Source organism: Coregonus lavaretus, assembly GCF_964263955.1.
Source record: "Coregonus lavaretus genome assembly, chromosome: 18".
NCBI classification, from domain to species: Eukaryota; Metazoa; Chordata; class Actinopteri; order Salmoniformes; family Salmonidae; genus Coregonus; species Coregonus lavaretus.
In genome coordinates, this window is record NC_140005.1 from 2,744,244 (window position 1) to 2,770,127 (window position 25,884).

Genomic DNA, 25,884 nt, shown 5'->3' on the forward strand with positions numbered 1-25,884 from the left:
AACACAAACGAAACCCACATAATACCAACAACAAGAGGGGTAAGGCCAAATCACATGTTCCTTGAGAATTCCTTGAAGGTATAAACATTAGGACTATTTATTTAACTACAGCCACACACACACAAATGCACAGCATATGTTTTACTATCCTTGTGGGGACCAACAATTGATTTCCATTCAAAATCCTATTTTCTCTAACCTTAAACCTAACCCCTAATTCTAACCCTAACTCGAATTGTAACCGTAACCCTAAGCCTAAAATAGCCTTTCTCGTCGTGAGGGACCTGGGAAATGTCCCCACGAGGGAGAATTTTCCTTGTTTTACTATCCTTGTGGGGACTTATGGGGATTTGGGGGATTTCCGGTACCCACGAGGAAGCACACACACACAGTTTCCCAGCATGTACATGTCCACATATGGTTTCCTCACACAAATTCAAGCCCGGTCCAACCCAAGCCCGGTGAGCTGAAGCCCGAGCCCGGTCCGACATCTCAGAAATGTAATGAACCCGAAAAAAAATCCAGATTTCTAGAAAACAGTATATTGATTTAAACTGGTGTTGAGAAAAATGCGGCAGTGGAGTGAGGAGACGAGGAAACTGCCCTTGTCTTAGAAAAGTGAGGAGAGAGGAAACTGCCCTTGGTTATGATCAACTGAATGAGGAACATTCTGGAATAAAATAGGTTAATGCAATTGAAGGCATGTATCAAATTGTTGCTTATATTGAAACTACCAAAGTCATATCCAACCGTTATACTAATTTAAAGCAATAGCCGATGATCACCATTTTGATTGGGACAGTGCCATCACGCTGCTTTGAGACAGGCGTGGCATGGGGGATAGCGCCATCACGCTGGGGGACTCATCTTGATCAATCAATGTCCGATTTTTGTTTTCACTGAATCTCCGTTTGGATATTTGGTAATAATTAGACTGGGAAGATGTTAGCTAAATTGAGGTGAGTGCTAATGATCATCTTTAATCTAGTGTGCTCATATATTAGCACTGATCAGAACATTTTGCTAGCATGTAGGCCTATGTAGCTTAAGAAGTGGATTTTGCTCTTCACTAGCCTGTCCTACTCCCGACCAAAAGCCTGTGACTTGTCTGATAATCAATCAATGTGATTTTGTTTCACTGAATCTCCGTCTGTGTATTTGGTTAATTGATCTCTGGCTGGACAAATAGGTAGAGGTGGTAGCTCAATGTCAGAAACATTTATACTGAACAAAAATATATAAACGCAACATGTAGAGTGTTGGTCCCATGTTTCATGAGCTGAAATAAAAGATCCCAGACATGTCTGTAGGAAAAAGCTCAGACACCTGGCTAGAGAGCTCCTACACCTGGCTAGAGAGCTCCGACACCTGGCTAGAGAGCTCCGACACCTGGCTAGAGAGCTCCGACACCTGGCTAGAGAGCTCCGACACCTGGCTAGAGAGCTCCGACACCTGGCTAGAGAGCTCCGACACCTGGCTAGAGAGCTCCGACACCTGGCTAGAGAGCTCCGACACCTGGCTAGAGAGCTCCGACACCTGGCTAGAGAGCTCCGACACCTGGCTAGAGAGCTCCGACACCTGGCTAGAGAGCTCCGACACCTGGCTAGAGAGCTCCGACACCTGGCTAGAGAGCTCCTACACCTGGCTAGAGAGCTCCTACACCTGGCTAGAGAGCTCCTACACCTGGCTAGAGAGCTCAGACACCTGGCTAGAGAGCTCCGACACCTGGCTAGAGAGCTCCTACACCTGGCTAGAGAGCTCCTACACCTGGCTAGAGAGCTCCGACACCTGGCTAGAGAGCTCCGACACCTGGCTAGAGAGCTCCGACACCTGGCTAGAGAGCTCAGACAGTGGGCCATTTTAATTTAGACAGGACTGTATGGATTGAGACAATGCTTGTCCCTGAGTGGATGGGAGAGCAGTGGAATGGTACTCATTAAGGTACACTACTGTGTCAATGTCTGGTGGAGTGCTGTGGCTGGCTAGAGAGTGTTGTGACTGGTATAGGCTGGGAAGGTATAGGCTGGGAAGGTGTAGACTGGGAAGGTGTAGACTGGGAAGGTGTAGACTGGGAAGGTATAGGCTGGGAAGGTGTAGGCTGGGAAGGTGTAGACTGGGAAGGTATAGGCTGGGAAGGTGTAGACTGGGAAGGTGTAGACTGGGAAGGTGTAGACTGGGAAGGTGTAGGCTGGGAAGGTGTAGGCTGGGAAGGTGTAGACTGGGAAGGTATAGGCTGGGGAGGTGTAGGCTGGGAAGGTGTAGGCTGGGAAGGTAATGCTACGACTGGTGTAGGCTGGGAAGAGAATGCTACGACTGGTGTAGGCTGGGAAGATAATGCTATGACTGGTGTAGGCTGGGAAGATAATGCTATGACTGGTGTAGGCTGGGAAGATAATGCTACGACTGGTGTAGGCTGGGAAGATAATGCTATGACTGGTGTAGGCTGGGAAGATAATGATATGACTGGTGTAGGCTGGGAAGATGACGTGATTTCTGAAGCGCTACAGTTCTATTAGAGCCAGCTGTCACAACGTCAACTCTCCACTGTCCTCAGACAGCTAGTAACGTAACTCTCCACTGTCCTCAGACAGCTAGTAACGTAACTCTCCACTGTCCTCAGACAGCTAGTAACGTAACTCTCCACTGTCCTCAGACAGCTAGTAACGTAACTCTCCACTGTCCTCAGACAGCTAGTAACGTAACTCTCCACTCTCCTCAGACAGCTAGTAACGTAACTCTCCACTGTCCTCAGACGGCTAGTAACGTAACTCTCCACTCTCCTCAGACAGCTAGTAACTCTCCACTCTCCTCAGACAGCTAGTAACGTCAACTCTCCACTGTCCTCAGACAGCTTGTAACGTCAACTCTCCACTGTCCTCAGACAGCTAGTAACTCTCCACTCTCCTCAGACGGCTAGTAACTCTCCACTCTCCTCAGACAGCTAGTAACGTCAACTCTCCACTGTCCTCAGACAGCTAGTAACGTCAACTCTCCACTGTCCTCAGACAGCTAGTAACGTAACTCTCCACTGTCCTCAGACAGCTAGTAACGTCAACTCTCCACTGTCCTCAGACAGCTAGTAACGTAACTCTCCACTGTCCTCAGACAGCTAGTAACGTAACTCTCCACTGTCCTCAGACAGCTAGTAACGTAACTCTCCACTGTCCTCAGACAGCTAGTAACGTAACTCTCCACTGTCCTCAGACAGCTAGTAACGTAACTCTCCACTGTCCTCAGACAGCTAGTAACGTAACTCTCCACTGTCCTCAGACAGCTAGTAACGTAACTCTCCACTGTCCTCAGACAGCTAGTAACGTAACTCTCCACTGTCCTCAGACAGCTAGTAACGTAACTCTCCACTGTCCTCAGACAGCTAGGCAGTGCTGTGCTGACAGTGAATACACTTTCTCTTTATATTAATATACACTGAGTGTACAAAACATTAAGAACACCTTCCTAATATTGAGTTGCAACCCCCCCCCCCCCCTCCCTCCCCCTTTTGCCGTCAGAACAGCCTCAATTCGTCAGGGCATGGACTCTACAACGTGTCAAAAGCGTTCCACAGGTATGCTGGTCCATGTTGACTCCAATGCTTCCCGCAGTTGTGTCAAGTTGGCTGGATGTCCTTTGGGTGGTGGATCATTCTTGATACAAACGGGAAACTGTTGAGCGTGAAAAACCCAGCAGCGTTGCAATTCTTGACACAAACCAGTGTGCCTGGCACCTACTACCATACCCTGTTCAAAGGTACTTATATATTTTGTCTTGCCCATTCACCCTCTGAATGGCACACGCACAATCCATGTCTCAATTGTCTCAAGGCTTAAAAATCCTTCTTTAACGCGTCTCCTCCCCTTCATCTACACTGATTGAAGTGGATTTAATAAGTGACATCAATAAGGGATCATATCCTTCACCTGGATTCACCTGGTCAGTCTGTTGTGGAAAGAGCAGGTGTTCTTAATGTTTTGTCCACTCAGTGGATACTAATGTATGAAGACTAGGAGCGATAGTGTGTGTACAGTGCATTTGGAAAGTATTCAGACCCCTTGACCTTTTCCACATTTTGTTACGTTACAGCCTTATTCTAAAATGGATTAGTTATTTTCCCCTCATCAATCTACACACAATACCCCATAATGACAAAGCAAGAACAGGTTTTTAGATATTTTTGCAAATTTATAAAAAACGGAAATATCACATTTACGTAAGTATTCAGAACCTTTACTCAGTACTTTGTTGAAGCACCTTTGGCAGTGATTACAGCCTCGAGTCTTCTTGGGTATGAAGCTACAAGCTTGGCACACCTGTATTTGGGGAGTTTCTCCCATTGTTCTCTGCAGATCCTCTCAAGCTCTGTCAGGTTGGGTGGGGAGCATCGCTGCACAGCTATTTTTAGGTCTCTCCAGGCCAGGCACGACTCCAACACCATCATTAACTTTGCCGATGACACAACAGTGGTAGGCCTGATCACCGACAACGACGAGACAGCCTATAGGGAAGAGGTCAGAGACCTGGCCGTGTGGTGCCAGGACAACAACCTCTCCCTCAACGTGATCAAGACAAAGGAGATGATTGTGGACTACAGGAAAAAGAAGAGGACTGAGCACGCCCCCATTCTCATCGAAGGGGCTGTAATGGAACAGGTTGAGAGCTTCAAGTTCCTTGGTGTCCACATCACCAACAAACTAACATGGACCAAGCACATCAAGACAGTCGTGAAGAGGGCACGACAAAACCTATTCCCCCTCAGGAGACTGAAAAGATTTGGCATGGGTCCTCAGATCCTCAAAAAGTTCTACAGCTGCACCATCGAGAGCATCCTGACTGGTTGCATCACTGCCTGGTATGGCAACTGCTCGGCCTCAGACCGCAAGGTCCTACAGAGGGTAGTGCGTACGGCCCAGTACACCACTGGGGCCAAGCTTCCTGCCATCCAGGACCTCTATACCAGGCGGTGTCAGAGGAAGGCCCTAAAAATAGTGAAAGACTCCAGCCACCCTAGTCATAGACTGTTCTCTCTGCTACCGCACGGCAAGCGGTACCGGAGCGCCAAGTCTAGGTCCAAAAGGCTTCTAAACAGCTTCTACCCCCAAGCCATAAGACTCCTGAACATCTAAGCAAATGGCTACCCGGAATATTTGCACTGATGCTACTCTCTTATTATCCATGCATAGTCACTTTAATAAATGTACATATTACCTCGACTAACCGGTGCCCCCGCACATTGACTTTGTACCGGTACCCCCTGTATATAGCCTCCCTACTGTTATTACACATTGACTCTGTACCGGTACCCCCTGTATATAGCCTCCCTACTGTTATTTCCCATTGACTCTGTACCGGTACCCCCTGTATATAGCCTCCCTACTGTTATTTCCCATTGACTCTGTACCGGGACCCCCTGTATATAGCCTCCCTACTGTTATTACACATTGACTCTGTACCGGTACCCCCTGTATATAGCCTCCCTACTGTTATTACACATTGACTCTGTACCGGTACCCCCTGTATATAGCCTCCCTACTGTTATTTCCCATTGACTCTGTACCGGTACCCCCCTGTATATAGCCTCCCTACTGTTATTACACATTGACTCTGTACCGGTACCCCCTGTATATAGCCTCCCTACTGTTATTTCCCATTGACTCTGTACCGGTACCCCCTGTATATAGCCTCCCTACTGTTATTTCCCATTGACTCTGTACCGGTACCCCCTGTATATAGCCTCCCTACTGTTATTACACATTGACTCTGTACCGGTACCCCCCTGTATATAGCCTCCCTACTGTTATTTCCCATTGACTCTGTACCGGTACCCCCTGTATATAGCCTCCCTACTGTTATTTCCCATTGACTCTGTACCGGTACCCCCTGTATATAGCCTCCCTACTGTTATTTCCCATTGACTCTGTACCGGTACCCCCTGTATATAGCCTCCCTACTGTTAATACACATTGACTCTGTACCGGTACCCCCTGTATATAGCCTCCCTACTGTTATTTCCCATTGACTCTGTACCGGTACCCCCTGTATATAGCCTCCCTACTGTTATTTCCCATTGACTCTGTACCGGTACCCCCTGTATATAGCCTCCCTACTGTTATTTCCCATTGACTCTGTACCGGTACCCCCTGTATATAGCCTCCCTACTGTTATTTCCCATTGACTCTGTACCGGTACCCCCTGTATATAGCCTCCCTACTGTTATTTCCCATTGACTCTGTACCGGTACCCCCTGTATATAGCCTCCCTACTGTTATTTCCCATTGACTCTGTACCGGTACCCCCTGTATATAGCCTCCCTACTGTTATTTCCCATTGACTCTGTACCGGTACCCCCTGTATATAGCCTCCCTACTGTTATTTCCCATTGACTCTGTACCGGTACCCCCTGTATATAGCCTCCCTACTGTTATTTCCCATTGACTCTGTACCGGTACCCCCTGTATATAGCCTCCCTACTGTTATTTTACTGCTGCTCTTAAATTATTTGTTACTTTGATTAATTATTTTATTTATTAATTATTTTATTTATTTTTTATTGGTATTCTTTCTTAAAACTGCATTGTTGGTTAAGGGCTTGTAAGTAAGCTTTTCACTGTAACGTCTACAAATGTTGTATTCGGCGCATGTGACAAATAAAATGTGATTTGATTTGAGTACCTCTCTTCAAAATGTTCAAGCATGGTGGATAACAGAATAGAGCTAAGCACAGGCTAAATCCCAGAGGAAAACCTGGTTCAGTCTGCTTTCCACCAGACACTGGGAGATGAATTCACGTTTCAGCAGGACCAATAACCTATAACACAAGTTGTTAACCAAGACCACATTAAATGTTCCTAAGTGGTCGAGTTACAGTTTTGACTTAAATCGGCTTGAAAATCTATGGCAAGAGACTTGAAAGTGGCTGTCTAGCAATGATCAACAACCACCTTGACGGAGCTTGAAGAGTTTAAAAAAATAATAATGTGTAAATATTGACAATCCAGGTGTGCAAAGCTCTTAGAGACTTACCCAGAAAGACTCACAGCTGTAATCGCTGCCAAAGGTGATTCTAGCATGTATTGACTCAGATTACTTTCCAATAAATTTGCCAAAATGTGTAAAAGCATGTTTTTATTTTGTCATTAATGGGGTATTGTGTGTAAATGGGTGAGAAAACAAATCAATTTAATCCATTTTGAATTCAGGCTGTAACACAAAATGTGGATTAATTCAAGGGGTGTGAATACTCTCTGAAGGCTCTGTACGTGCATACAGGACTAAAGGATTCATCAGATGTTTTGGGCTGACCAGTTGGTAGTTAGCTGACCAGTTGGTAGTTAGCTGACCAGTTGGTAGTTAGCTGACCAGTTGGTAGTTAGCTGACCAGTTGGTAGTTATCTGACCAGTTGGTAGTTAGCTGACCAGTTGTTAGTTAGCTGACCAGTTGGTAGTTAGCTGACCAGTTGGTAGTTAGCTGACCAGTTGGTAGTTAGCTGACCAGTTGGTAGTTAGCTGACCAGTTGTTAGTTAGCTGACCAGTTGGTAGTTAGCTGACCAGTTGGTAGTTAGCTGACCAGTTGGTAGTTAGCTGACCAGTTGGTAGTTAGCTGACCAGTTGGTAGTTAGCTGACCAGTTGGTAGTTAGCTGACCAGTTGGTAGTTAGCTGACCAGTTGGTAGTTAGCTGACCAGTTGTTAGTTAGCTGACCAGTTGGTAGTTAGCTGACCAGTTGGTAGTTAGCTGACCAGTTGGTAGTTAGCTGACCAGTTGTTAGTTAGCTGTCCAGTTGGTAGTTAGCTGACCAGTTGGTAGTTAGCTGTCCAGTTGGTAGTTAGCTGACCAGTTGGTAGTTAGCTGACCAGTTGGTAGTTAGCTGACCAGTTGTTAGTTAGCTGACCAGTTGGTAGTTAGCTGACCAGTTGGTAGTTAGCTGACCAGTTGTTAGTTAGCTGTCCAGTTGGTAGTTAGCTGACCAGTTGTTAGTTAGCTGACCAGTTGTTAGTTAGCTGACCAGTTGGTAGTTAGCTGACCAGTTGGTAGTTAGCTGACCAGTTGGTAGTTAGCTGACCAGTTGGTAGTTAGCTGACCAGTTGTTAGTTAGCTGACCAGTTGTTAGTTAGCTGACCAGTTGGTAGTTAGCTGACCAGTTGGTAGTTAGCTGACCAGTTGGTAGTTAGCTTGCTCTCTGTGTCTTCTGTGTGTTCATGTAGTCTAGTCTTTAGCTTGTACATTCCACAGCTGTACTAAATAGAACCAGTGTCCCTCTCCCCCATCTCTCTCTCTCTCCCCCATCTCTCTCCCCCATCTCTCTCTCTCCACATCTCTCTCTCTCCCCCATCTCTCTCCCCCATCTCTCTCTCTCCACATCTCTCTCTCTCTCCCCATCTCTCTCCCCCATCTCTCTCTCCACATCTCTCTCTCTCCCCATCTCTCTCCCCCATCTCTCTTTACCTCTCTCTCTTTCTCTCTACCTCTCTCTCTCTCTCTCTCTCTCTCTCTCTCTCTTACCTCTCTCTCCCCATCTCTCTCCCCCATCTCTCTTTACCTCTCTCTCCCCATCTCTCTCTCTCTTTACCTCTCTCTCTCCCCATCTCTCTCTTTACCTCTCTCTCTCTCTCCATCTCTTTCTTTACCTCTCTCTCTCTCTCTCCATCTCTTTCTGTACCTCTCTCTCTCCCCATCTCTCTCTCTCTCCCCTATCCCCCTCTCTCTCTCCCCTCTCTCTCCCCCATCCCTCTCTCTCTCCCCCATCTCTCTCTCTCCCCTATCCCTCTCTCTCTCTCCCCTCTCTCTCTCTCCCCTCTCTCTCCCCCATCCCTCTCTCTCCCCCCATCTCTCTCTCTCCCCCATCTCTCTCTCTCCCCCATCCCTCTCTCTCCCCCATCTCTCTCTCTCCCCCCATCCCTCTCTCTCTCCCCCCATCCCTCTCTCTCTCTACCTTCTTCAACTCCTATTTTAGGGACCTTTTCCTCCTCTTGATCTTTCTTCATGATATGTGAATGTTGTTGACTGTATTGGATTGCTGTTCATTTGTCTTTTTTAAGCAGGTTGTTGAAATGTCCCAACCCTGTGTCCCCTCCCTCCATCTAGTCTCCCTCCATCCCAACCCTGTGTCCCCTCCCTCCATCTAGTCTCCCTCCATCCCAACCCTGTGTCCCCTCCCTCCATCTAGTCTCCCTCCATCCCAACCCTGTGTCCCCTCCCTCCATCTAGTCTCCCTCCATCCCAACCCTGTGTCCCCTCCCTCCATCTAGTCTCCCTCCATCCCAACCCTGTGTCCCCTCCCTCCATCTAGTCTCCCTCCATCCCAACCCTGTGTCCCCTCCCTCCATCTAGTCCTTAACTCTTACAACGGTGTCTAACCTGTGTAGCTTAAATTTACCTGTATAACTTAACTTTACCTGTGTAGCTTAACTTTACCTGTGTAACTTAACTTTACCTGTGTAGCTTAACTTTACCTGTGTAGCTTAACTTTACCTGTATAACTTAACTTTACCTGTGTAGCTTAACTTTACCTGTGTAACTTAACTTTACCTGTGTAGCTTAACTTTACCTGTGTAGCTTAACTTTACCTGTGTAGCTTAACTTTACCTGTGTAGCTTAACTTTACCTGTGTAGCTTAACTTTACCTGTGTAGCTTAACTTTACCCGTGTAGCTTAACTTTACCCGTGTAGCTTAACTTTACCTGTGTAGCTTAACTTTACCTGTGTAGCTTAACTTTACCTGTGTAGCTTAACTCTACCAGCTGTCTGTGAGGTGAGGCTTGAGTCTGCCTGTCTGCAGTCACACTAATGCTGACTCTCGCTCGCTCGCTCGCTCGCTCGCTCGCTCTGTGTGTGGACTGACTTCCATTGCTGGTAACAAACCACCGTAATCATCATGCATTAACATGGTGTTCCGTCTGTCTCCGTCTTGTGTCCTTTTCACCGTGACTGGGTAATTGGATCTGAGTTAAAGCTCAAAGGAGAAAAGACATGACGGTCTTGACCCTTTACACTGGTGGGAATTGGCCTATATGGATTAGGCTAAATGTAAATGTTTCTTACAGAAGAAGTATGAAAAGCATAACCATGGTAGCAGGGTACGACGCCACGTCATCTTGGGACTGTACATCAAACAGAGTGATCATAAACGTTGACACTGTGGATGGACAGGAGTTTAATGATATGGAAACGTGAAGTGCACATTTGGACTCGCGGGTGTTTGGCTCGCTTGTATGACATCAAAGTGGTATTTATTATAATCCTCAACGTCTCATCTTTCAAAATATACACATCAAGTCCTCTTCATTTACAGCATTTCTCTCACGCAGACAACAAAACATTTGCTAAAGTTGTCCAATCAGCAGGAGGGATGGGGCAACTTCTTGTCACGTACGGTGCTCAAGTTCAGAATGGCTGTCAGTCCAAACCCATACAGAGCTGTGAAGAACAGAACCAGAGCTCTGACCTGATGTATAGCTTGTTACTGTCCAGAACCAGAGCTCTGACCTGATGTATAGCTGTTACTGTCCAGAACCAGAGCTCTGACCTGATGTATAGCTGTTACTGTCCAGAACCAGAGCTCTGACCTGATGTATAGCTTGTTACTGTCCAGAACCAGAGCTCTGACCTGATGTATAGCTTGTTACTGTACAGAACCAGAGCTCTGACCTGATGTATAGCTGTTACTGTCCAGAACCAGAGCTCTGACCTGATGTATAGCTGTTACTGTCCAGAACCAGAGCTCTGACCTGATGTATAGCTGTTACTGTCCAGAACCAGAGCTCTGACCTGATGTATAGCTGTTACTGTCCAGAACCAGAGCTCTGACCTGATGTATAGCTTGTTACTGTCCAGAACCAGAGCTCTGACCTGATGTATAGCTTGTTACTGTCCAGAACCAGAGCTCTGACCTGATGTATAGCTTGTTACTGTCCAGAACCAGAGCTCTGACCTGATGTATAGCTGTTACTGTCCAGAACCAGAGCTCTGACCTGATGTATAGCTTGTTACTGTCCAGAACCAGAGCTCTGACCTGATGTATAGCTGTTACTGTCCAGAACCAGAGCTCTGACCTGATGTATAGCTGTTACTGTCCAGAACCAGAGCTCTGACCTGATGTATAGCTGTTACTGTCCAGAACCAGAGCTCTGACCTGATGTATAGCTTGTTACTGTCCAGAACCAGAGCTCTGACCTGATGTATAGCTTGTTACTGTCCAGAACCAGAGCTCTGACCTGATGTATAGCTGTTACTGTCCAGAACCAGAGCTCTGACCTGATGTATAGCTTGTTACTGTACAGTCACTAAATTCACATTTAGCTGCTTATTACTGCCCAAATTAGCCATTTCCAACCCGTATACGGGTACGAGTGTAAAGGGCCACGCCACGGACACACCATTCCAACCCGGATACGGGTACGAGTGTAAAGGGCCACGGCACGGACACACCATTCCAACCCGGATACGGGTACGAGTGTAAAGGGCTACGCCACGGACACACCATTCCAACCCGTATACGGGTACGAGTGTAAAGGGCCACGGCACGGACACACCATTCCAACCCGTATACGGGTACGAGTGTAAAGGGCTACGCCACGGACACACCATTCCAGTGTGGGGCTGTTGGCTCCGTGTTGCTGATCTGGGCCCTGTGGGATTCAGCTTACCGTTCTGATGATGTGACTGGTTGGAGCTAATCGGCAGCAGTGTGGTTACATGTGGTAGTAGTAACTAATCATAACCGTAATGATGTTAACAATACCTCTCCTCAACACGGGATCACTATTCATCCATCCATCCATCACTCCACTCACTCCTAACCAAGCTTCACCCCTACAAGCCCCCATAAACAGAGAGACACACACCTTCCTATACCTGGACATTTGGTAGCCCTCCTCAGTCATCGGTAACATTGTCCGTGTTGTCGCCCCCTCCCCCCTCCCCCCCCCCCTCCCCATTTACCCCACAACAGGACAGGAAATTCTTCAAGGGCTTCTTTACAAAAGTAAGTTGTGCTTTGTGTGTCAGTCTGAGTGCCTCTTGTCTCTTTCCTTCACCTTAATATAACCCCTCTGATCACGGCAGACAGGCAACCAGGAACTGTCTGGGACATTACCTCACCAACAAACTACCTGGAGACCTGTGTGTGTGTGTGTGTGTGTGTGTGTGTGTGTGTGTGTGTGTGTGTGTGTGTGTGTGTGTGTGTGAGATCACTTCTTCCTCCATCAGACATGGATTAAGACAGAGACCTGTTTGGTGTGAATGAGTTTGTCTGTTCTGTGTGTTTCCGTCTGGTATTGAACTGGTGGACTATTATATCTATTATATCTTTATTGTCAACTTTCGTTCACCCTTTTCTCCGTTCTCTTCCTCTCTCCAGTCTGGAAACAGTCTTTCCACTTACAACACAACGACACCTACCCAAAGCCTTTCTTTGCAATGTTTGACTTTCGGTTGTTTTCCGTCTTTCCAGCGTGTGATCTGTGTTTATGTCTACGACATATGTGTGTTTGGTATACAGCCACACACAGTACCAGTCAAAAGTTATAGAACCCCTACTCGTTCAAGGGTTTTTCTTTATTTTTACTCTTTCTACATTGTAGAATAATAGTGAAGACATCAAAACTATGAAATAACACATATGGAATCATGTAGTAACCAAAAAAAAAAGTTTCTTCAAATAGCCACCCTTTGCCTTGATGACAGCTTTGCACACTCTTGCCCATATTATGGCAAGAACAGCTCAAATGAGCAAAGAGAAATGACAGTCCATCATTACTTTAAGACATGTAGATTAGTCAATACGGAACATTTCAAGAACTTTGAAAGTTTCTTCAAGTGCAGTCGCAAAAACCATCAAGCTCTATGATGAAACTGGCTCTCATGAGGACCGCCACAGGAATGGAAGACCCAGAATTACCTCTGCTGCAGAGGATAAGTTCATTAGAGTTACCAGCCTCAGAAATTGCAGCCCAAATAAATGCTTCACAGAGTTCAAGTAACAGACACATCTCAACATCAACTGCGTGAATCAGGCCTTCATGGTCGAATTTCTGCAAAGAAACCACTACTAAAGGACACCAATAAGAAGAAGAGACTTACTTGGGCCAAGAAACACGAGCAATGGACATTCGACTGGTGTAAATCTGTCCTTTGGTCTGGAGTCCAAATTTGAGATTTTTGGTTCCAACCGCCGTGTCTTTGTGTAGTTCCCACCGTAAAGCATGGAGGAGGAGGTGTGATGGTGTGGGGGTGCTTTGCTGGTGACACTGTCTGTGATTTACTTAGAATTCAAGGCACACTTAACCAGCATGGCTACCACAGCATTCTGCAGCGATACGCCATCCCATCTGGTTTGGGCTTAGTGGGACTATCATTTGTTTTTCAACAGGACAATGACCCAACTCACCTCCAGACTGTGTAAGTGCTATTTTACCAAGAAGGAGAGTGATGGAGTGCTGCATCAGATGACCTGGCCTCCACAATCCCCCGACCTCAACCCAATTGAGATGGTTTGGGATGAGTCGGATGGCAGAGTGAAGGAAAAGCAGCCAACAAGTGCTCAGCATATGTGGGAACTCCTTCAAGACTGTTGGAAAAGCATTCCAGGTGAAGCTGGTTGAGAGAATGCCAAGAGTGTGCAAAGCTGTCATCAAGGCAAAGCGTGGCTTTTTTTGGTTACTACATGATTCCATATGTGTTATTTCATGGTTTTGATGTCTTCACTATACTCTCCCTCTCTCTCTCTCTCTCCCTGTCTCTCTCTCTCTCTCTCTCTCCCTGTCTCTCTCTCATCTCCCTGTCTCTCTCTCTCTCCTCTCTCTCTCTCTCTCTCTCTCTCTCTCTCTCTCTCTCTCTCTCTCTCTCTCTCTCTCTCTCTCTCTCTCTCTGTCTCTCTCTCTCTCCCTGTCTCTCTCTCTCTCCCTGTCTCTCTCTCTCTCTCTCTCTCTCTCGCTCTCTCTCTCTCTCTCTCCCCCTCTCTCTCTCTCTCTCTCTCTCTCTCTCTCTCTCTCTCTCTCCCTCTCTCCCTGTCTCTCTCTCATCTCCCTGTCTCTCTCTGTCTGCAGGCAGGAAAGAAGGCTGTGAGAGCTGTGTTGTGGGTCTCAGCAGACGGTCTCCGTGTGGTAGACGACAAAACCAAGGTAACGTAACGGATCCATCCAGTCTCCTGCTATGAACAGCAGCTAGGTCAACAGACACACAGACAGACAGACAGACAGACAGACAGACAGACAGACAGACACACACAGAAACACACACACACAGACAGACGGACGGACGGACAGACAGACACACAGACACACACACAGACAGACAGACAGACAGACACACACACAGACACACACACAGAAACACAGACACACACACACACACACACACAGACAGACACACACACACACAGACAGACAGACAGACAGACAGACAGACACACACACAGAAACACAGACACACACACACACACACAGACAGACACACACACAGACACACACAGACACAGTATGTCAAAACCTCGGCCAGAGGAAATGCTTCTGGCAGTTTGGAAACTCTTACACACCGCACAAGTTTCACTTGTTTAATGAACTGGTTTTGGTCTAGGTACAGTTTGTCAACCCAACGGTTCCTCTTTTACACCCTGGTTATATACTCCAGTACACCTGGTATAGAAACTCCTTCATGGACCATTAGTAGAACAGGGCCATATTTAACGGTGGCTTCTGCTGCCCCCCACTGGATGGAGTCATTATTACATGGAGATTTACAACGTCGTCTCTTGTGGACAGACTACCTACCAAATTACCAACATTTATGTTCTGGGTTAACCGAGATGATGTCTATCCTAAACATTGAGTGGATTTACATGCCGTACTTGTAAGATCACACACATTTTGTTTCAATATAAGGAATATAGATGCAGGGATACTCTTCTCTGTAGACATTACATTTACATTTTAGTCATTTAGCAGACGCTCTTATCCAGAGCGACTTACAGGAGCAATTAGGGTTAAGTGCCTTGCTCAAGGGCACATCGACAGATTTTTCACCTGGTCGGCTCGGGGATTAGAACCAGCGACCTTTCGGTTACTGGCACAACGCTCTTAACCACTAAGCTACCTGGAAAGTCATGGAATGTTTCATGTGTCTGAGAGTGGGAAGTCTGTATAGGAAGTGCTTGAAGTAATGTTGTAATGTTGACAGTCAGGGATAATGTCTCTCCCATGTAGGACTTGATCGTAAAGATAATGTTGTGATAATATTTCCCCTCTAAGACCTGAGGCAATGCTAAAATAACAGTCAGTGTAATGTGATAATGTTGTAATGAGAATGCCCCCCCCCCCCTCTCTGTAGGACCTGATCCTGGACCAGACAATAGAGAAAGTATCGTTCTGCGCTCCGGACAGGAACTTTGAGAGAGCCTTCTCCTACATCTGTAGAGATGGAACTACTAGACGTTGGATCTGCCACTGCTTCATGGCTATCAAGGACTCGGTAAGACCCTACCCCCTAACCCCTAAACCCTAACCCCTAAACCCGACCCTAACCCCTAACCCCTAAACCCTAACCCCTAAACCCGACCCTAACCCCTAAACCCTAACTCTAAACCGTTACCCTAACCCCTAAACCCTAACCCCTAAACCAGACCCTAACCCCTAACCCCTAAACCCTAACCCCTAAACCCGACCCTAAACCCTAACCCCTAAACCCGACCCTAAACCCTAACTCTAAACCGTTACCCTAACCCCTAAACCGTTACCCTAAACTGTTACCCTAACCCCTAAACCGTTACCCTAACCCGTTACCCTAACCCCTAAACCGTTACCCTAACCCCAAAACCGTTAGCCTAACCCCTAAACCAGACCCTGAACCGTTACCCTAACCCCTAAACCGTTACCCTAACCCCTAAACGTTACCCTAACCCCTAAACGGTTACCCTAAACCGTTACCCTAACCCCTAAACCGTTACCCTAAACCGTTACCCTAACCCCTAAACCGTTACCCTAACCCCAAAACCGTTACCCTAAACCGTTACCCTAACCCCTAAACCGTTACCCTAACCCCTAAACCGTTACCCTAACCCCAAAACCGTTAGCCTAACCCCTAAACCAGACCTTGAACCGTTACCCTAACCCCTAAACCGTTACCCTAACCCCTAAACGTTACCCTAAACCGTTACCCTAACCCCTAAACCGTTACCCTAACCCCTAAACCGTTACCCTAAACCGTTACCCTAACCCCTAAACCGTTACCCTAAACCATTACCCTAACCCCTAAACCGTTACCCTAACCCCTAAACCGTTACCCTAAACCATTACCCTAACCCCTAAACCGTTAGCCTAACCCCAAAACCGTTACCCTAACCCCAAAACCGTTACTCTAACCCCTAAACCAGACCTTAACCCTAAACCGTTACCCTAACCCCTAAACCATACCTTAACCCCTAAACCGTTACTCTAAACCGTTACCCTAACCCTAAACCGTTACCCTAACCCCTAAACCATACCTTAACCCCTAAACCAGACCCTAACCCCTAAAATGTTACCCTAAACCATACCTTAACCCCTAAACCAGACCCTAACCCCTAAACCGTTACTCTAAACCGTTACCATAACCCATTACTCTAACACAAACCCAGCTGACATTCAGCTAGTCTCACTAGTGAAATGATAAAGCCTCAGCATTGTGAATCATAAACTAAGATCACGCAAGGAGAGTCTCTTGTTTCAGAAAGCCAAGCAAGTTCACCTTCTTATGCCTCATGTCATGACTGAAGTGTGGAAAATTCCAAATTGTTTAGGTAGTCAACTTATACACAGCTCTGACACACACTTACCCCACCAGATATGCCACCAGGGGTCTTTTCACAGTCCCCAAATCCAGAACAAATTCAAGAAAGCGTACAGTATTATATAGAGCCATTATTGCTTGGAACTCCATTCCACCTCATATTGCTCAAATAAACAGCAAACCTGGTTTCAAAAAACAGATAAAGCACAACGCCTCTCCCCTATTTGACCTAGATCGTTTGTGTGTATGTATTGATATGTAGGCTACATGTGCTTTTTTTAAATTGATGTTGTTCTGTCCTTGAGCTATTCTTGTCTATTAATGTTCTGTATTATGTCATGTTTCATGTTTTGTGTGGACCCCAGGAAGAGTAGCTGCTGTTTTCACAACAGCTAATGGGGATCCCTAATAGAATACCATTACTGAAGTGTTGTCTCAGGGAGAACAGCTGTCATTAACATGTTATTAATCTGTTATTAATGATAACGTCTGAGCCAGGCGGTGGGCTGTTATTGACAGCGTCTGAGCCAGGCGGTGGGCTGTTATTGACAGCGTCTGAGCCAGGCGGTGGGCTGTTATTAACAGCATCTGAGCCACGCAGTGATTTATGTTCTGGGTTAACCGAGATGATGTCTATCCTAAACATTGAGTGGATTTACATGCCGTACTTCTGAGATCACACACATTTTGTTTCAATATAAGGAATATAGATGCAGGGATACTCTTCTCTGTAGACATTACATTTACATTTTAGTCATTTAGCAGACGCTCTTATCCAGAGCGACTTACAGGAGCAATTAGGGTTAAGTGCCTTGCTCAAGGGCACATCGACAGATTTTTCACCTGGTCGGCTCGGGGATTAGAACCAGCGACCTTTCGGTTACTGGCACAACGCTCTTAACCACTAAGCTACCTGGAAAGTCATGGAATGTTTCATGAATGTCTGAGAGTGGGAAGTCTGTATAGGAAGTGCTTGAAGTAATGTTGTAATGTTGACAGTCAGGAATAATGTCTCTCCCATGTAGGACTTGATCGTAAAGATAATGTTGTGATAATATTTCCCCTCTAAGACCTGAGGCAATGCTAAAATAACAGTCAGTGTAACTCTGTGTTGTTGTTTTTATCGCACTGCTTTGCTTTATCTTGGCCAGGTCGCAGTTGGAAATGAGAACTTGTTCTCAACTGGCTTCTTACCTGGTTAAATAAAGGTGAAATAAAATAAAAATAAATACAATAAATGTGATAATGTTGTAATGAGAATGTGGTGTTGTTAAGGGTGAGCGTCTGAGCCACGCGGTGGGCTGTGCCTTCGCTGCCTGTCTGGAGAGGAAACAGAAGAGAGAGAAGGAGTGTGGCGTCACGGCAACCTTCGACTCCAACAGAACCACCTTCACCAGGGAGGGCTCGTTCCGAGTTACCACGGCGACAGAAGCCGCAGAGCGAGAGGAGGCCATGCGGCAGTTACAGGACAGGAAAGGTGTGTGTTGTGTGTTCTTGTGGCTGTTCTTTACATGGTGTATCTGTCTAGTAGCCTACCATACCCTGATGTTTACCCTTTCCCACAGCGGAGGGCGATGTCAAGTCCTCCATCCCGCTCTCCTCAGGCCCCAGTGGGGGTGTGGTGAACCAGGCGGTTGCCCCTCTACCAGGGCCCCCGTCCCCCTCCTCTTCCCCCCCCCTGGGCATGGGAGGCACTCTGGGCCCACAGGTTATCCCCCGCAGACACGCCCCAGTGGAGGCCCTGGCAAGACAGGGTTCCTTCAGAGGGTTCCCAGCCCTCAACAACAACTCCTCTCCCTTCAAACGGCAGCTGTCCCTCAGGATAAATGAGCTGCCCTCTACCCTGCAGAGGAATTCTGACTTCCCCATGAAGAACACAGGTCAGTCTGAGTTCCCCATGAAGAACACAGGTCAGTCTGAGTTCCCCATGAAGAACACAGGTCAGTCTGAGTTCCCCATGAAGAACACAGGTCAGTCTGAGTTCCCCATGAAGAACACAGGTCAGTCTGAGTTCCCCATGAAGAACACAGGTCAGTCTGAGTTCCCCTTGTAGAACTCCGGTGCGGCGGTGGGTCACACACCTTTTGTACATTATTGTCATCAACTGTACCTCTGTCTCATTCACCTACAATAGCAGCCATCACTTTGTAACCATGTATGTAAACAATCTTAGGCATCAGTGGCTTGCTATGTGAGCTTTGGTTTTTGTCCATAATGTTTCCGTCCAATACAAAACAGTATTGTCTATATGTTACAGTGAACAACAGAAATGTGTCTTTTTGTGAGGATGCCTCACGGAAGAGTTGGTTGAATGTATGAAAAATGTAGATGTCCTTTGTCTCATTCCTCCAGTCCCGGAGGTGGAGGGGGAGGGGGACAGCATCAGCTCGCTGTGTACCCAGATCACCTCAGCCTTCAGTGGGCCTCCTGAAGACCCCTTCTCCCAGGCCCCCATGCCCCGACCAGCCTCCTCCCCACAGTCACCTGTAGCGCCTCCCGGAGCTCAGCCAGGTAACTACACTCCAAACCTAGACAGCTGACACTCACAATAACACTTGTAGTGTGCGTGTCAGTTCACAAGTTCACATGCATTTTTCCAGGCCTGTCTCCCTGCATTTTGAGTAAAACATTATGAAGTGTGAATGAGACTTCAGTTTTTCATTTCATGCATGTTCATTCATTTTCTAATACTGCCATGTCTACATACAACAACATGCTGTCTGCACGTGTCCATCTCATACTACCATGTCTACATACAACAACAACAACATGCTGTCTGCACTACTAGTAGTTTCTGTCTCTGTCTGCTTTAGTTAATGGTCCTGCCCTCCCTCCTGCCTTCCCTCCTGCCCTCCCTCCTGCCTTCCCTCCTGCCCTCCCTCCTGCCCTCCCTCCTGCCCTCCCTCCTGCCCTCCCTCCTGCCCTCCCTCCTGCCTTCCCTCCTGCCCTCCCTCCTGCCCTCCCTCCCTCCTGCCCTCCCTCCCTCCTGCCCTCCCTCCTGCCTTCCCTCCTGCCTTCCCTCCTGCCCTCCCTCCTGCCCTCCCTCCTGCCCTCCCTCCTGCCCTCCCTCCTGCCCTCCCTCCTGCTGTGTCTAACCCTCCAGCACCGCCCCCTCCACTGCCTGCCCGAGACACTAACCCCTGGGCCAAGACCCCTGGCCACGCAGGGCAACATAGCCCCCTGGCCTCTTCCTCAGCACGCCCAGGTAAGGAGCATTGAAATAGATTTAGAAGCCTCAGGCCCCTTGGTGTTTGAGGCTACTAGTGTGGTTGTTCTGTTTCTATGGACTGGGACACCAGACCAGAACACAGACAGGCTGGTTGTTCTGTTTCTATGGACTGGGACACCAGACCAGAACACAGACAGGCTGGTTGTTCTGTTTCTATGGACTGGGACACCAGACCAGAACACAGACAGACAGGCTGGTTGTTCTGTTTCTATGGACTGGGACACCAGACCAGAACACAGACAGGCTGGTTGTTCTGTTTCTATGGACTGGGACACCAGACCAGAACACAGACAGGCTGGTTGTTCTGTTTCTATGGACTGGGACACCAGACCAGAACACAGACAGACAGGCTGGTTGTTCTGTTTCTATGGACTGGGACACCAGACCAGAACACAGACAGGCTGGTTGTTCTGTTTCTATGGACTGGGACACCAGACCAGAACAGACAGGCTGGTTGTTCTGTTTCTATGGACTGGGACACCAGACCAGAACAGACAGGCTGGTTTCCACTAAAACGCCTGACTGGTTCCACATCAAGCCTGACATGGGAAGTGTGCTCAGCAAAATAGCAATGTCATGTCATCAATCAATCAAATCTATTGATAAAGCTCTTTTTACATCAGTTGTTGTCAGTGTTATTGTGAAAATATTCACCCCCCTTGGCATTTTTCCTATTTTGTTGCCTTACAACCTGGAATTAAAATTGATTTTGGGGGGGTTTGTATCATTTGATTTACACAACATGCCTACCACTTTGAAGATGCAAAATATTTTTGATTGTGAAACAAATCAGACAAAAAAACAGAAAACTTGAGCGTGCATAACTATTCACCCCCCCAAAGTCAATACTTTGTAGAGCCACTTTTTGCAGCAATTACAGCTAAAAGTCTCTTGGGGTATGTCTCTATAAGCTTGGCACATCTAGCCACTGGGATTTTTGCCCATTCTTCAAGGCAAAACTGCTCCAGCTCCTTCAAGTTGGATGGGTTCCGCTGGTGTACAGCAATCTTTAAGTCATACCACAGATTCTCAATTGGATTGAGGTCTGGGCTTTGACTAGGCCATTCCAAGACATTTAAATGTTTCCCCTTAAACCACTCAAGTGTTGCTTTAGCAGTATGCTTAGGGTCATTGTCCTGCTGGAAGGTGAACCTCCGTCCCAGTCTCAAATCTCTAGAAGGCTGAAAAAGGTTTCCCTCAAGAATTTCCCTGTATTTAGCGCCATCATTCCTTCAATTCTGACCAGTATCCCAGTCCCTGCCGATGAAAAACATCCCCACAGCATGATGCTGCCACCACCATGCTTCACTGTGGGGATGGTGTTCTCGGGGTGATGAGAGGTGTTGGGTTTGCGCCAGACATAGCGTTTTCCTTGATGGCCAAAAAGCTCAATTTTTGTCTCATCTGACCAGAGTACCTTCTTCCATATGTTTGGGGAGTCTCCCACATGCCTTTTGGCGAACACCAAACGTATTTGCTTATTTTTTTCTTTAAGCAATGGCTTTTTTCTGGCCACTCTTCCGTAACGCCCAGCTCTGTGGAGTGTACGGCTTAAAGTGGTCCTATGGACAGATACTCCAATCTCCGCTGTGGAGCTTTGCAGCTCCTTCAGGGTTATCTTTGGTCTCTTTGTTGCCTCTCTGATTAATGCCCTCCTTGCCTGGTCAGTGAGTTTTGGTGGGCGGCCCTCTCTTGGCAGGTTTGTTGTGGTGCCATAGTCTTTCAATTTTTTTATAATGGATTTAATGGTGCTCCGTGGGATGTTCAAAGTGTCGGATATTTTTTTATAACCCAACCCTGATCTGTACTTCTCCACAACTTTGTCTCTGACCTGTTTGGAGAGCTCCTTGGTCTTCATGGTGCCGCTTGCTTGGTGGTGCCCCTTGCTTAGTGGTGTTGCAGACACTGGGGCCTTTCAGAACAGGTGTATATATACTGAGATCATGTGACTGATCATGTGACACTTGGATTGCACACAGGTGGACTTTATTTAACAAATTATGTGACTTCTGAAGGTAATTGGTTGCACCAGATCTTATTTAGGGGCTTCATAGCAAAGGGGGTGAATACATATGCACGCACCACTTTTCCGTTATTTATTTTTTAGAATTTTTTTAAACAAGTAATTTTTTTCATTTCACTTCACCAATTTGGACTATTTTGTGTATGTCCATTACATGAAATCCAAATAAAAATCCATTTAAATGACAGGTTGTAATGCAACAAAATAGGAAAAACGCCAAGGGGGATGAATACTTTTGCAAGGCACTGTATAATTATACTCATTTTAAGATGTTTTCAGGTACAATTCAATTATCATTAATTACTCCGAAACGTCTATTAAACATTCTATGATATTTTCTCTACCAGGAGGTGATTGGACAACCCCAGTGATTGTAGCGCCTCCCTCCGCCACATCATCTCCGTCTCACCACTCCCACCGCCGCACGCCGTCGGAGGCTGACCGCTGGCTCGAGGAGGTCACCAAGTCTGTCCGCGCTCCACAACCCGGGTCCACACCGCCCTCCCAACCTTTCCTCACCCCCAACCCCCCAGCCTTCTCTACGCCCCCAACCCAGGCTTTCATTGTCCCCATGCCTTCCACCCAGGCCTTCCCTGCCACGCTACCCCCTAACCAGCCTTTCTCCACACCCCCTTCCCAGGCGTTTTCTGTACCCACGCCCCCAACCCAGGCGTTTGCTGTACCCACCCCCCCAACCCAGGCGGTTGCCCCTGTGGCCTTCATGTCCTCCCTGTCTCCCGTGATGCCCATGCTGCCCCCTCGCCAGCTGGCCTACCACGCCCAGACCCCAGCCTCCTATCCCATGTCCAATGGGCTACCCTATGCCCATCCCAGTGTGCCCATGGTGGGCATCACACCCTCTCAGATGGTGGCCAATGTGTTTGGTTCAGCCACCCAGCCCCAGGCGTACCCCACCCAACGGTATGACCCTGCTCAGCACGCTGTGTGTATCCCGTTCAGCAACCCCCACCAGCAGCCCCTTCACTTCCAGGCACCCAATGGGAGTGTAGCCTTCAACGGGGGTGGGGCCGACAGCTGGGCCCCTCCATCCCTGCCCCCTCCGTCCTCCCCGGCCCCTCCCCTGCCCCCCCAGCCCTCCCCGGCCCCTCCACTGCCCCCCCAGCCCCTGGCGACAGCAGACCCCTTCGAGGCCAAGTGGGCCGCCCTGGAGAGCCGCTCCCGCCAGCACACCACGCCGTCGCCCACTAACCCCTTCTCCTCCGAGCTGCACAAGACCTTTGAAATCCAGCTCTAGAGACCGAGAAGCTGGGAGGAGGAGGAGAAGAAGAAGGAGGTGGTGGAGGAGGAGGGGATGGGGAGAGGAGAGTATTCTGGTGAATGTGCAGGTTGGTGAGAGACGGAAGAGGAGCAGACTAGCCTCTCTCTGTCTCTACATCCGCCTGGACTGGCTTAGTGGAGGACCTGAGGGGAGAGGAGGAGGAGGAGGAGGAGAGAAGGAGATGGATGGGTGGGTGGAGCTATCGGCAGGGATGAAGGATGGAAGCAGTGAGATGAGATGGAGGTATCAAGGTGCTGCTGCTTACCAGACATTTAATTTCTTTGTGGGTTTAGTTGTGTTGTTGCTTTGGATGACATGGAAGTGGACGTGATGACCCTGTGGAGTAGTGGATCTAAGACCCCCAGCCCCCAGCCCCAACACCAGCCCCCAGCCCCCAGCCCTCAGCCCCCAGCCCTCAGCCCTCCCAGCTCTGGAAACTCAAACGACTGTACCAGGGGTTGCTGCTCCTGCCCCTTCCGCCCCCTCCTGGTCCAGCTCACAGCGCCCCCTGGTGGCTGGAGTATGATTACCTCTCCCGGCCACCTGGCAGGCAGAAGGACTGCAGCACTGAAAGAGAACTGAGCTTCCAGACCAGAGATTCTCATCTAAAACTTCAAAATCAGAAGAAGTGAGAGAATGCCAAAATCTTTATTTTTATGCATTAAGGTATATTTTAAATAGCTTTGGAAATCTAACAGAAAAGTTGTAAGTAATGTTTGCCAAAGGCACAGAGCCTAGCTAGCTATAATGAGAATGAGTGGATGTGCAACGTGTATACGAGAAATTATCATATATTATAAATAAAATCTATATCTATTATATAATAGAGTACACAGCAACACAGCTCACAGCAGCTGTGTTGATTTCTGATTTCTAAAATGACGTAGAGAGAATGCGTTTGTTGAAGGGACAGCTGTTTTATTTTGTATTTTGAATGAATTCTGTCTTATTGCCGTTTGTTTGTTTTCATCCTGTGATTGGATGTGCATCTCACTGTAAATAGTAAATCATTGCAGCAACAATCAACGTGGAGCCAGCGGGCAGCAGCGGTGGTGGTGTTAGTAAGGGGTGTATTCACTAGGAACCTAACGGGGAGGGACCTACTTGAATTTTCTAATAGAAACTCTCGTTTTCGTTGCAAAACATTTTTCCATTTGGAGTCGACGGTTTCCATTGCAAAACATTTTGCTACGGCGTGCGACTAATGAATACACCCCAGGTTGCCTCTGCTACCACTGCTCTGCTCTCTCAAGTCTCCTTACTACGATAGTACTAGTCTAGTAGTCGATAGTACTAGTCTAGTAGTCGATAGTGCTTAACTACATTTGACTTCCATCTTCATTGTCATTCGTTCATTTTTGTGGTAATGTTCGTTCTTTGTTTTTTTTTTGGTATTTTAACACTATGGACAGTGTCATCTCCCAATTTTATTTCTCCTTCAATTTTATTATTTTTCAATGAAAATGATTGATTTCCCATATTATTTGCACAAGCACTATAGTACAGTAGTTCATCATTTGGCCACGCTAGTGAATTATGGTTATCAGTTCATGGCTGTGGGTAATGTATGGATTGGGTCAGTTATGGTTTTTGCTAACCGTAACTGATATTTGTGGATGGGGTTAGCAAAATTCCAGTAACTATTCCAAAATTCCCAGGATTTCTGGAAAACCTGGGAATTTTGGTAGAGTATGCAGAAATGTGTCAGAAGGACAGGGTGTCCTGACCTCTAATCTGACGGTGGTCCTGACAGTGAGTCCAGCTTTTCGCAGTGGAAAGAGACAGAGATTGATCTGTTTGTGTGTCTCTTTCTCTGGGTTGCGTCCCAAATTATTACACTATTCCCTATATAGTGCACTACTTTTGACCAGGAGTGTATATATATAAAGTAGTGCACTATATAGGGAATAGGGTGCCATTTGGGATGCACTCTGTCTCTATCACTCTGGTCTGACATACTTGTTTTATCAAGCCTGTGATCTGATCTGTTCTCTGATCTAGTTTGAATTATTTTCCATTTTGTAATTATTTCATTACTTTATTCCACTTCTTTCCAGAACAATTTAAGCTAAAAATATGGAATAAATTGATGGTGGTAGAGGAAAAACAAGCTTCTGGGTGTTTCTTTACGTATTCACCATATCTTTCTTTGACTCTGCTACTTCTGATGTCCATATATTAAAGAAAGCAACTTTACCTGCTAAAACTTCAACATCTGCACACTGCAATATTGAGTCAAGAGGCCACGAGATTAAACAGATATTCTTAATAGGAACTTTTTTTCAGAAGTTAATTAAATGTCTGCATGAAACGTGAAATACTGTAAGTAATCAATTGGAAATTGCAATGCAGTCATATTTCTCTGACTTCCTAGTCAAGTTTATGCAATGCAGGTAATTGTTTGATTTTTTTTAAACCTCCCGCTTTGGGCTGGATGTGTCAGTGTAGTTCATATAATATAATAATAATATGCCATTTAGCAGACGCTTTTATCCAAAGCGACTTACAGTCATGTGTGCATATGTAACCAGTGTGAAATGGCTAGCTAGTTAGCGGTGCGCTAGTAGCGTTTCAATCGGTGGCGTCACTCGCTCTGAG

General features: G+C 47.0%; 1 protein-coding gene across 1 annotated transcript; it reads left to right on the forward strand.

The window, feature by feature from the left end:
* Positions 1-1,300: 1,300 nt before the first annotated feature.
* On the forward strand, positions 1,301-23,679 carry LOC311145280 (protein numb homolog; the record flags this gene model as incomplete). The annotated part of the gene is made up of 10 exons (XM_084181514.1): positions 1,301-1,850; positions 11,316-11,440; positions 11,945-11,977; positions 14,040-14,114; positions 15,319-15,459; positions 18,031-18,232; positions 18,321-18,635; positions 19,108-19,266; positions 19,859-19,960; positions 22,355-23,679. The coding sequence occupies 10 exons, from the start codon at positions 1,301-1,303 to the stop codon at positions 23,260-23,262; spliced, it is 2,610 nt and encodes an 869-aa protein (XP_084037640.1). The 3' UTR covers positions 23,263-23,679.
* Between the last annotated feature and the right edge of the window lie 2,205 nt (positions 23,680-25,884).